Here is a 12,579-nt window from a genome sequence, read left to right on the forward strand (position 1 = left end):
GGGGGGGTTGCAGAAGTGGCTGAGAGCTGCTGCAGTGCTCAGAGCTGCTCATTTCATAGAATCCCAGACTGGTCTGGGTGGAAAAGGAGCTCCAAAAGCCATCCAGTTGCTGGTGGCCCCAAACCACCTGACCTGCAATGGTTCCAGGGGTGGGGCAGCTCCCACCCCCGTGGGTAACCTGGGCCTGGCTCTCACCACCCTCAGTGTCAAACATTTCTTCCTTCACACACCAGTGTCTGAGGGCAGGACACCTAGGGGCAAAGTGGACTCTAGAGACCAGGATGGAGATAAGGTTTGGTCAGGAGGGCTGTGGAGGTGCTGCCTTTATCTCCTGGCACTTCCAGGGTGCTGGACCATTTCCATGGCAGCAGCCCACAACTCAGGAGTGGTTTGCCCTGCTTAGGGGAACAGATTGGCCCCCCTCAGAGTGCCCATGCTGCAAGGAGCCTTCTGTCAGCAAGTCCTGATGGCTCCTCTGAATGTCTGGCCTGGGGCTTTTGTGGCAGCACCAGAAGCTTGGAAGATGTCCTTAGCTGAGGCATGGACCTGGGCTCACTTTGGATCAGCAGTTCTTCCTGTGGGATTTGAGTGTGAAGCTGAATCCCAACTGGTCTGAAGGCTCCAGATCTTGGAGCAGAGGGTGGAGGCCATGCTGAGGGTGAGCAGAGACAGGAGTTGAGCAGGATGACTCTGGAGCTGTGTTCAGTTGGTGTCCTCTGCCCGTCTGTGGTTCTTGTCTCTATTCTCTCAGCCAAGACAGAGGGAGGAGGAAGGAGCTCCCAGTGCTGCAGTCTGATCCCTGACTGGTTAGCCTGCAGGAGAGGATGCTGCCCTCCCTGGTTCCTGGCTGTGGGGGACTCCTTGGGCTGTTCAGACAGGGGGCAGCAGGGCATCCTGCCATGCTCCTGGCACTTTGTTCTGCTCCTGAAGGTTGTTGTGGCTTCCTGGGGAAGGCAGCAGCAGGTCCCTGTACACAAAGGGGGTGACAGACATGATCCTGGTGGATAGCAAATTACCCTTGGCACAGTGATACACCCTGGTGGCCACGAGGGCCAGTGGGATCCTGGGGTGTGCTAGGAGCACTGTGTCCAGCAGATCCAGAGAGGTTCTCCTCCCCTTCTACTCTGCCTGGCGAGACCTCGTCTGGAGCACTGCCTGCAGTTTGGGGCTCCCCAGCTGCAGAGGGACAGGGATCTGCTGGAGAGGGTCCAGGGTAGGCTGTGAGGATGCTGAGGAGACTGCAGCAGTGCCTGGTGAGGAGAGGCTGAGGGCCCTGGGGCTGCTTAGCCTGGAGGAGACTGAGAGGGGATTGAATCAATGTCTGTCACTCTCTGAAGGCTGGGGGTCAGGAGGGGGGGACAGGCTCTGCTCACTGCTCCCTGGGACAGGACAAGCAGCAGTGGATGGAAGCTGCAGCACAGGAGGTTCAGCTCAGCACAAGGGCAACTTCTTGCCTGTAAGGGTCCCAGAGCCCTGGCACAGGCTGCCCAGCGAGGTTGTGGAGTCTCCTCTGGAGCCTTTCAGAGCTTCTCTGGATGTGTTCCTGTGTGCCCTGAGCTGGATTGTGTGGTCCTGCTCTGGCAGGGGGCTTGGACTGGATGAGCTCTTTGGGTCCTTTCCAACCCCTGACATCCTGTGAGCTGTGATCCAGGCCTGCACTCTGAGCTGCCTCACCCAGTGAGGAGTGGAGCTCCCAGCAGGACCCCAGGGTCAGGTTTGTGTAGCTACCCTCAACGTGGTACAGCTCTGTGCTTCTGTGTGGCAGAGAGGAGGGCACTGAAGTGCCACCTTGGAATCTTAGAGCCACAGAACTGCTGAGGCTGGGAGAGATCTTTGAGCTCACAACCCCATCGCTGCTCAGCCACTGCCGCTGAGCCACTTTCCTCAGCACCACATCCATCTCCAGGGATGGACACTCCACCACCTCCCTGGGCAGCCTGTGCCAGTGCCTGAGGGCACTTGCTGGGAAGAAATTGTTCCTCTCCTCTTGGTTTGTCATTTGTTGCACAGGAGAAGAGCCCAACCCCCTCCTGCCTCCAGCCTCCTTTTGGGGAGATGTACAGAACCAGAAGGTCTCCCCTCAGCCTCCAGCCAGCCCTGCCCATCCCTCGTTATCAATGCAGCCCGAGGCTGATGGGCCTTTGGACACAGATCAGCCAATCACAACGGTGCTTTGCCAAGCTTGACCACATCAGGTGAAGCCAGGGCTTTCCTTTGCCTTGCCTGCCCTTGGCCCCAGCAGAGGAGGAAGGGGAGCAGGGGAACATGTCTGGGCAGGCGGAGTCCTTAGGCTCAGTGGCTGCAGGTTCTTAACAAGGCCAAGGGCAGGTTCTGCACTTCGGCCACAACAACCCCAAGCAGTGCTACTGGCTGGGGACAGAGTGGCTGAGAGCAGGCAGGCAGAGAGGGCCCTGGGGGTGCTGGTAGAGAGTAGTCTGAAGATGAGGCAGCAGTGCCCAGGTGGGCAGCAGAGCCAATGGCATCCTGGCCTGGCTCAGGAGCAGTGTGGGCAGCAGGACAAGGGAGATTATTCTGCCCTTGTGCTCAGCACTGCTCAGGCCACACCCTGAGTGCTGTGTCCAGTTCTGGGCCCCTCAATTCAAGAGAGCTGCTGAGGTGCTGGAAGGTGCTGAGAGAAGGGCAGCAAGGCTGGGGAGGGGCCTGGAGCACAGCCCTGTGAGGAGAGGCTGAGGGAGCTGGGGGGGTGCAGCCTGCAGCAGAGGAGGCTCAGGGATGACCTCATTGCTGTCTACAACTGCCTGCAGGGAGGCTGCAGCCAGGTGGGGTTGGGCTCTTCTCCCACACAACCAGCAACAGAAGAAGGGGACACAGCCTCAGGTTGTGCCAGGAGGAAGTTGTTGGCAGAGAGAGTGATTGGCACTGGAATGGGCTGCCCAGGGAGGTGGTGGAGTGGCCGTGACTGGAGGTGTTGAAGCCAAGCCTGGCTGGGCACTGAGTGCCATGGGCTGGGTGACTGGGTGGGGCTGGGTGCTAGGTTGGGCTGCACGATCCTGGAGGTCTCTTCCAACCTGCTGGATTCTGTGATTCCCCATGGCTGCTTCTCCCCCCAGCAGAAGGGGGGGAGCAGAGAAGCATGCCTGGGCAAGCCTGTTTTTGGCCTGTCAGGCCTGCCACAGCAGTGAGCTGCTGAGCACAGCTCTGGCACCTGCTCTGCAGACCAGCGGAACCTGGGCATGTCCATGCGCGTGGAGCGCTCCACGCTGGACCAGGTGAAGAAACGCTTCGAGGTGAACAAGAAGAAGATGGAGGAGAAGCAGAAGGACTACGACTTTGAGGAGAGGATGAAGGAGCTCCGTGAGGAGGTGAGTCTGGGCATTAGCTGATGGAGTCACTGGTGCTGTGCCCCAGGGATCAGTGCTGGGCCTGGGCCTGGTCAATGTCTTTATTGGTGAGCTGGAGCAGGGGATTGAGTCCAGCAGCAGTGAGTGTGCAGATGGCACCAAGCTAGGAGCAGTGTGGAGCTGTTGGAGCATAGCTGAGCCCTGCAGAGGGACCTGGCCAGGCTGGATGGGTCAGCAGAGGCCAAGGGGAGGAGACTGAAGAAGGCCAAGGACAGGTTCTGCACTTTGGCCACAACAAGCCCAAGCAGCACTGCAGGCTGGGGCCAGAGTGGCTGAGAGCAGGCAGGCAGAGAGGGCCCTGGGGATGCTGGCAGAGAGGAGCTGCAGAGGAGGCAGCAGTGTGCCCAGGTGGTCAATAGAGCCAATGGCATCCTGGGCTGGCTCAGGAGCAGTGTGGGCAGCAGGACAAGGGAGGTTCTTGTGCCCCTGTGCTCAGCACTGCTCAGGCCACCCCTGCAGTGCTGTGTCCAGTTCTGGGCTCCTCCATTGCAGAGAGCTGCTGAGGTGCTGGAAGGTGTTGAGAGAAGGGCAGCAAGGCTGGGGAGGGGCCTGGAGCACAGCCCTGTGAGGAGAGGCTGAGGGAGCTGGGGGGGTGCAGCCTGCAGCAGAGGAGGCTGAGGGCAGAGCTGATTGCTGCCTGCAGCTCCCTGCAGGGAGGCTGTAGCCAGGTGGGGTTGGGCTCTGCTGCCAGGCAGACAGGGACAGAAGAAGGGGTCCCAGGCTGAAGCTGTGCCAGGGCAGGTTGGGGCTGGCTGTGAGGAGGAAGCTGCTGGCAGAGAGAGTGATTGGCACTGGAATGGGCTGCCCAGGGAGGTGGTGGAGTGGCTGTGGCTGGAGGGGTTGGAGACAAGCCTGGCTGGGCACTGAGTGCCATGGGCTGGTTGGTTGGGCAGGGCTGGGTGCTAGGCTGGGCTGGGGGAGCTTGGGGCTCTCTGCCAAGCTGCCTGATGCTATGGTTCTATGAAGCAAAGCCCTCCCAGAAACACATCCTGTGAGATCAGCTCTGGTTCCTGATCTTGTTCCACAGCAGCTTTCTTCCTCTTTCTGTGGGCTTCTCCTCTGCTCTAGCAGTGCCTTTCCTTGCTTTGTTTCATAGGTCCCTTCACAGCACAGGTTAGGTTGAAAGGGACCTTCAAGATCATCCAGTGCCAACCCCCTGCCACGGGCAGGGACACTTCTCACCAGCACAGGTTGCTCAAGGCCTCACCCAGCCTGGCTCTGACCACCTCCAGGGAGGTTGTGGAGCACAGAATCAGAGTGTGATCATAGATCTGTGCTCCACAGCCTCCCTGGGCGGCCTTTGTCTCCCCACCCTCACTCTCAACACTTTCTTCCTCAGCTCCACTCTCACTCTCCCCTCTCCCAGCTCAAAGCCATTGTCCCTCCTCCTGGCACTCCCGACCCTTGTCCCAAGTCCCTCCTCAGCTCTCCTTCAGCCCCTTCAGCTACTGGAAGGCTGCTCTGAGGTCTCCCTGGAGCTTTCTCTTCTCCAGGCTGCACAGCCCAAACTCTGCCAGCCTGTGCCCACAGGGGAGGTTCTGCAGCCTCTGATCATATTTGTGATTTCCTCTGGCCCCTCTCCAGCAGTTCTGTGTTCTTCCTGAGCTGTGTCTCCAGAGCTGGAGGCAGTGCTGGAGGTGAGGGCAGAGCAGGGCAGAGCAGAGCAGAGGGGCAGAATCCCCTCCCTGTGCTGCTGCTCTCCCTGCTCTGGCTGCAGCCAGCACACAGCTGGCTCTGGGCTGCCAGTGACCAGTGCTGGCTCCTGAGCAGTTTCTCACCAACTGACACCCCCAAATCCTCCTCCAGGCTGCTCTCAGCCACTCCTTAGCCAGCCTGGATCTGTGCTTGGGATTGCCCCAGCCCAGCTGCAGGAATTGCACTTGGCCTTGTTGAACCTCATGAGGTTGGCTTGGGCCAAGCTCTGCAGCCTGTCCAGGTCCCTCTGGATGGGTCCTTCCCTCCAGCTGTCAGCCACAGCACACAGCTTGGTGTCACCTGCAGCTCTGCTGAGGGAGCCTCAGTCCCAGTGGCCATGTCACTGACAGAGGTGACAAACAGCTCTGGGCCCTGAGGGACACCACTTGTCACTGGTCTCCCTGTGGACACTGAGCTGTTGCCTGCAGCTCTGAGTGCAGCCTTTTCTGTTTCCCTTTTCTGAAGCTCTCTGCTGCTGGCCCTGAAACCCTTTTGGCCTCAGGCCGAGGACTTCTGCTGGTTCAGGTTTGCAGCAGGAGCAGCACAAGCCTGACAGTGCCACCTGGGCTTTGTCTGCCCTTAGCTCTGTTTGAACTCGTGGGCTCTGGGCTGAGACTTTGTGCCTTGTCTCCAGTGCTGCTTAGGACTGCTGGGATCCTTCTCCACGTGGCACAGTGCTCCTGTGTGGCCTCTCTGAGCTTGGAAGGGACTGAGTGGTGTGAGGTGTGGGTGGAAGCAGGGAGGGAGCAGGTTCCTCTCCACCCCGCCCTGGTGTTGGCTCCCTGCCGTGGGGATCAGGTTCAGGTGAACACCTGACAAAGTCAGGACCAGAGAATCACAAAACCGTTGTGGTTGGGAAAGAGCTTTGAGATTGAGTCCAGCCCTGGCCCCAGCACTGCCAGGGCACCAATCGTCCATGGCCATCTCCAGGGCTTTCAGACCCTTCCAGAGATGGAGACTCCACCACCCCCTTGGGCAGCCTGGGCCAGGCCCTAACAACCCCCAAGGGGAAGAAATTTTTCCTCATCTCCAACCTAAGCCTCCCCTGGCACAGTTTCAGGACATTTCTTCTCCTTCTGTCTCCTCAGACCAGGGAGCAGAGCCCAACCCCCACCTCTCTGCAGCCTCCTCTCAGAGTGCAGTGAGGTCTCCCTCAGCCTCCTTTGCTCCACACCAACACCCCAGCTCCCTCAGCTGCCCCTCCCCAGCCCTGTTCTCCAGACCCTTCCTCAACTTTGGTGCCCTCCTCTGGACCTGCTCCAGCTCCTCAATGTCCTTCTTGCAGTGAGGGGCACAAAACTGAACCCAGGATTTGAGCTGTGGCCTCCCCAGTGCCTAGCCTAAGGGCACAATCCTGCCCTGCTCCTGCTGCCCACACCACTGCAGCTCCAGGCCAGGCTGCTGGTGCCATTCTGGCTCACCTGGGCACCCCCTGACTCATCTTCAACTGCTGGCAGCCAGCACCCCCAGGGACTTTTCTGCTGGGCACTTTTCAGCCACTGTGCCCCAAGCCTGGGGCCTTCCTGGGGTTGTTGTGCCCCAAGGGCAGGACCCAGCCCCTGGCACTGTTGAGGTGCTCTGAGAGAAGAAGCTTCTGACAGAGAAGCTTCTCTTGATGCTTCTCCTCCCTCAGCAGTCACAGCTAAACATCACCAAAAGCTTCCTGTTGGATCTGCTTGGTCAAACTGAGCTTTGGTCCCCCAGGGCTCCCTGCTGGGGGCAGGGATGTGCTGGGCCCTGTCAGGGTGAGGTGGCAGGAGCCCGGTGCCTTGGCAGCACAGGGAGTGCCAGTCTGTGGATGGCAACCCAGGGATCAGCAGCAGCTTCTGGTGGAGCTTTCTGCAGGCCATGGCTGTCTGCAGCTGCCGTGGCTGAGTGGACACTGATGGGACTGGCAGGGGCAGTTGCTAAGTCGGGAGCCTGAGCCACGCTCTGCATCGCCCGGTCCCAGGCTGGCACCGCTCCAGGCCTTGTGATCTTCGCAGAGCAAACCGCTTTGATGAGAGCAGTGCCAGCTCTGCTGCCAGGCTGCCCACCCCCGAGCTGCTTGGAGCTTCAGCTTCTGTTCCAGTGAGCAGCTGTGACGCTGCCAGGCCCAAAGCCAGCAGGGCATGGCCACCCCTGGAGTGGGGCATGGCAGCAGGGAGAGGCCTCCTGCTCCCAGAGCTGCTCCTTGCCTCAGCTTTTGGTCCAGACAAAGCTTCTGGTGGTTGCTCAGAAGAGAGAGGTTCATGAGGCTGCCTCTGCTCTGCTGGGTGACTGCTCTTGGGCTGCTCTGGAGATAGTGGAAACCTCCTCCTGGGACACCACAGGCCAGGATTTCACAGCATCACAGCATGGCAGGGCTGGGAAGGGACCTCTGGAGATCACCTAGTCCAGGGCAGGGCACCCAGGAACACATCCAGGTGGGTTTGGACCCTCTCCAGAGATGCAGACTCCAGCACCTCTCTGGGCAGCCTGCTCCAGGGCTCCAGCACCCTTAAGCTACAGAAGTTCCTCCTCATGTCCAGATGGAACTTCTGATGGTCCAGTCTGTGCCCACTGCCCCTTGCCCTGTCCCTGGGCACCACTGCACAAAGCCTGGCCCCATCCTGCTGCCACTCACCCTTTGAGCATTGCTCAGCACTGATGAGATCTCCCCCAGGCCAAGCAGCCCCAACTCCCTCAGCCTCTGCTCACAGAGCTGTGCCAGGCCCCTCAGCATCTCTGCAGCCCTCTGCGGTGCCCTCTGCAGCCAGGCCCTGCCCTCCTTGAACTGGCAGCCCAGCGCTGGCCCCAGGGCTGCAGCTGTGGCCTCAGCAGGGCAGAGCAGAGACTTCTGCTCCTGTAGGACCTGCGTTGTCTGTGTGGTGTGTCCCCGGCTGGGGGGGCTGAGGCTTTGCTTGGTGTCCCTGCTGCAGGAGGAGAAGGCCAAGGCCTACAAGAAGGAGAAGCAGCGGGAGAAGAAGCGGCGGGCGGAGGAGGAGCTGGCGCTGGAGGAGGATGATGAGATGGCAGCCGTCATGGGCTTCTCGGGCTTCGGCTCCACCAAGAAGAGCCACTGAGCGCCGCCGGACTCTCCCCTCCTCTTCTTACCCAGGGCGCTCTGGAGAAGCCTTACACGGACTGGGCTGAGCACTGCTCCCTGGGCGTCCCGGCGGGCACCGGCCGGGGCAGTCGGGAAGCGCTTCTGGTCCCTCCCTGCCGCGGGACGAGCCCTGCCTGCCCTCAGCCCCCCAGCGCCTCCTGCGCCCCGGCTCCGCCGGGAGGCCTCCGCCGCCTGCCTCCGTGCCCCTGCGGCGCCCCTGCCCTGCGCGGTGCCCTGCCTGGTGCTGGCTCTGCCCCCAGCCCTGCTGCTCCAGGCCCCAGCTGCCCTGTGCCTGCTCAGCGCCTGGGGCTTGGAGCAGCAGCGGTGCTGAGCCCCTGCCCTGCGTCCCCGAGGCTTGTGGGCTGGGGCTGCATGGGGTCACCTGAGCTCCCCCCTGTGCCAGCTGTGCCCGGGCAGCTGCCTGCTTTCCCTTGTGTTTGGTCCCATCCCTGTGGTGAGCTCCCGGAGCGGGAGGGGGCAGCTGCGCCCTGAGCCAGGAATAAAGAGAGGGCTTTGACTGGGCCTCTGCCGGGGCTCCGGCGCCTGCCTTGCTTCCACAGCCTCTGCCTGCCTCACCTGTGCCAGGCTGCTGGGAGCCTCCTGGGCACCTCCACGGAGGCAAAGGAGAGGCTTGTGGCCCCCTGGCTCTGGGCTCAGTCCTCAGCTGCCATCGTTCCTGGCTTTGTAAAGGCAGTCTGGAGGTGGGTTTGAGACAGGGGAAGGAGAGGAGGATGGGGAAGAAGAAAGGGAAGAAGGAGAAGGAGGAGTAGAATGGTATGGAGAAGGGGAGGGCAGAGGAAAGAAGGGGATGGGAAGGGGAATGTGGGGTGGAAAGGGGATCAGGAAGGGGAAGTGGATGACATCAAAGAAGATATGAAAGGGATAGGGGAAGGGAAAGGAAAAGGGGAAGGGGAAGGAGGTGGGGATGGGTTGGGAAAAGGCATGGGGAAGGGGATGGGAAGGCAGCCCAGGAGCAGGGAGCTGTGTTGCAGCAGGCACCCCCGAGGGCAGCTGGGCAGCGTTCCAGCAGGTACCAGTCCGTGCAGGGTCGTTTGTCTCCTGCCCGCTGCCTGTCAGCGTCTCCTCACCTCTGCCCTTCCCCAAGCCCACTTCATCTCGCCTTTTATTTACCTCAGCCAAACCTTGGGTGAGTCATTTCCCTCCCCGCCAGGATTTATCTCCTCCCTGCCTGGCTCCCCTCGCCCTGCCTCTGGCTGGTTATTGATGGGCTCCTTGCTCATGCCCTTCCCCGGGCTGCCCGGCGCGGAGGCTGCCGCGCTCGGCTCGGCTCTCCCCGCTGCATCCAGAACAAATCCTGTAACGCTGCGGCTGCTGTTTTAATTCCTTAATCTTAGCCTGCTGACAGCTTCATTGCCCCGGGTCTTTCCGCTTCGATTCAGATTATAATCCCCGCTGAAGACGCCGCTGAAATGATCTAGAGCCAGTCAGACCCAGCTGTCCTTGGAGCTCTGACCCTTTTAACTCTGCAAGCCTTTGAGCTGGGCGAAGGCTCCCTGCGAGCAGGCAGGAGCTGAGGGGCAGCTTTCATTCCAGCCACGTCCCCGGCGCTGCTCAGACGTGGCTCCAGCTGAATGGGAGAGACGAGAGGCTGTGGCTCTGTGCCCTGCGGGCTGTGCTGGGGCCGCTGCCGCTCTCTTCTGCGCATTCCAAGTTTAGGATGGTTCAGAGGAGGTTTAGCAGCAGCCATTTTTAGCCCCGGTGTGGCTCTGCAGGCACACACAGCCCTGCTGCAGCCCCGGTTAGGTTTGTGGGGCTGGGCCAGGGGCAGAGCTTTCCCTGCACACTTCCCTCGTTCATTGTCTGGGTTGGGAAAGACCTCCAAGATCGCCCAGCACCTGTGTTTACAGCTAAACCATGTCATAGAATCACAGCCCCCAGCAGGTTGGCAGAGAGCTCCAAGCTCCCCCAGCCCAGCCTAGCACCCAGCCCTGCCCAACCAACCAGACCATGGCACTCAGTGCCCAGCCAGCCTTGGCTCCGACCCCTCCAGCCACGGCCACTCCACCACCTCCCTGGGCAGCCCATTCCAGTGCCAATCACTCTCTCTGCCAACAATTTCCTCCTCACATCCAGCCTAGACCTCCCCTGGCACAGCTTCAGCCTGGGACCCCTTCTTCTGCTGCTGCCTGCCTGGCAGCAGAGCCCAACCCCACCTGGCTACAGCCTCCCTGCAGGCAGCAATCAGCTCTGCCCTGAGCCTCCTCTGCTGCAGGCTGCACCCCCCAGCTCCCTCAGCCTCTCCTCACAGGGCTGTGCTCCAGACCCCTCCCCAGCTTCTTTGCCCTTCATCCCCGAGTGCCATGGTCACATGTTTCTTGAGGTGACTCCAGCACCTCCCTGGGCAGCCTGTTCCCATGCCTGACCACTCTTGCATTCAATACATTTTCCCTAGGTTGTTACCTTGGAGCCTGTGGCTGCTGCCTCAGTTTCCCCATGGAGCATCCCACTGTCCTGTGAGGTGTGAAATGGGCTCCCCCCCCAAAATACTTTCCCTGAGGTGGTGGCTGGAGGCTGCCCAGACCTACCCCAGTGCCCTGCCCTCCTCTGCCTGCTGCTTTCATCCCCTGGGGACAGGAGGGAGACTCCTTTGGTATAGTGGAGTAGGAGAGGGCCTGCAGAACCTCCCCTGTGGGGGCAGGCTGGGAGAGTTGGGGCTGTTCAGCCTGGAGAAGAGAAGGCTCCAGGAAGACCTCAGTGTGCCTGAAGGTGCTGCAGGAGAGCTGGGGAGGGGCTTTGGACAAGGGCTGGGAGAGCCACGATGAGGGACAGTGGCTTTGAGATGGGAGAGGGGAGAGTGAGAGTGGAGGAAGAAACTGTTGGCAGTGAGGGTGGGGAGAGACTGGCACAGGTTGCTCAGGGAGGTTGGGCAGCACAGAAGCACAGGATGTGCTCCCCAACCTCCCTGGAGGTGCTCAAGGCCAGGCTGGATGAGACCCATGGCAGGGTTGGCACCGGGTGATCTTTCAAGTCCCTTCCAGTTCCGTGATCCATTAACGACATTCCTTTGGGAAAAGCCTTCCGCGGCCCATCCCCGTCCCGAGGCCATCTGCATCCTTGGGGCCTCCCTGCTGCTGCCGCTGCGGGTCCCGGCGCTGGAGCTGCTCCCACCAGGGGAGCGCAGCTCGACGCGGGGCGGCTGGCTGGGAGCGCTGGTGTGCGGCGGCAGATCCCCAGCCCTCGCCGGATTCCCAGCAGCAGCCGCAGCAGCGGGAGCTGCCTCTAGCCAAGGATGAAAAGCTGCTTTCATGGGAGGAAATAATGTTTAGAGAAAAGGCAGATAATGGTCCCTGCCTTAACCCTTCTCTCCCGCTGCTGCGCGCCGCTGCGCTGCGCTTTTAACCTGCTCCTGCCCTGGGGCTCTTCACCAGCCCTCAACACCCCCACGCTGGGAGCTGGGAGGGTGGATATGGCCAAAGGGGATCAGGGCTTGGGGAGAGGGAGGTCTTATCCTCGCAGCTCCCCTCTCTGCTGTCCCCTACCAGCAAGCAGGTCCTGAGTGCTCTGTGATTTGCCGTTGGAATGGGCTGCCCGAGGAGGTGGTGGAGTCGCTGTCCCTGCAGGTGTTCAAGCAAAGCCTGCATGGGGCACTTAGTGCCATGGCCTGGTTGATTGGATAGGGCTGGGTGAGAGGTTGCCACTTAGCACCATGGCCTGGTTGATTGGATAGGGCTGGGTGAGAGGTTGGCACTTAGCACCACGGCCTGGTTGATTGGATAGGGCTGGGTGCTAGGTTGGGCTGGATGAGCTTGGAGCTCTCTTCCAACCTGCTTGATTCTATGATGGGTCCCACCTCACCCTTGCCAAAGGGGGCAGGAGGTCTTCCACGAGATGGAATTTGGATCTTGTGGAGTTAGGAGGGGAGTTTCTCACAGCTCCCGCACCCAGTGCTGGGGTATCCTGCCTGGGCTCACTGTGAGAGTGCTTTGAGGCTCCTGGAGCTAGCTTGCTGCTTGTCTCAGTGCCTGGGCAGAGGGTGCAAGCTTCTGCCCTGGCCACAGAGCAGTTCTTCATGGCTCTGAGGACCTGAAGGAAGGATCACCTGGTTCAGGAGGTCTACCTGCACAACCCCCATCCCAGCCAAGCTGGTGACTATGCTCAGCCTGAGCTGGACTCCCGTTTCATCCCATGAAATACTGATGGCAGCATTTGGAGAGGCACTTGGGTGCCACAGCAGAGCCTAGAGGAAGCACAGCTCTGTCTTGTCCACAGCATTTCTCTCCCAGCTGCCAGCCCCTCCCTTGGAGGGAGGGGTGAAGCCCCTTGGAGGAGCTGAGCACTAACACTCACAGTGTGAAGCTATCTCCCTTCCCTTCTGGCACCCCCTCCCGTCCCCTTCCCTGATCTGCTGCCCCACCACCCCCTAGTTCTCTTCAGCTCCTGCTCAGGACTGGAGCAGCAGCCAGGCCCAGCCCAGCACTGCCACCAGCCCAGCAA

The 12,579-nt window shown here is 60.8% G+C and overlaps 1 protein-coding gene across 2 annotated transcripts in view; it reads left to right on the plus strand.

Moving 5' to 3' along the window:
• ZMAT2 (zinc finger matrin-type 2) overlaps positions 1–8,646 on the plus strand; it is a 36,341-nt gene extending 27,695 nt beyond the window's left edge. For both annotated transcript variants that reach the window (XM_064161383.1, XM_064161382.1), the window contains exons 5-6: positions 3,178–3,323; positions 7,958–8,646. In XM_064161383.1, coding sequence (XP_064017453.1) covers positions 3,178–3,323; positions 7,958–8,101 — 290 coding nt within the window. In that variant the 3' untranslated portion in view covers positions 8,102–8,646. The remainder of the gene's footprint in view (positions 1–3,177; positions 3,324–7,957) is intronic.
• The last annotated feature ends 3,933 nt before the right edge of the window (positions 8,647–12,579 follow it).

The sequence above is a fragment of the Pogoniulus pusillus genome, chromosome 22, assembly GCF_015220805.1.
Source record: "Pogoniulus pusillus isolate bPogPus1 chromosome 22, bPogPus1.pri, whole genome shotgun sequence".
NCBI lineage: Eukaryota > Metazoa > Chordata > Aves > Piciformes > Lybiidae > Pogoniulus > Pogoniulus pusillus.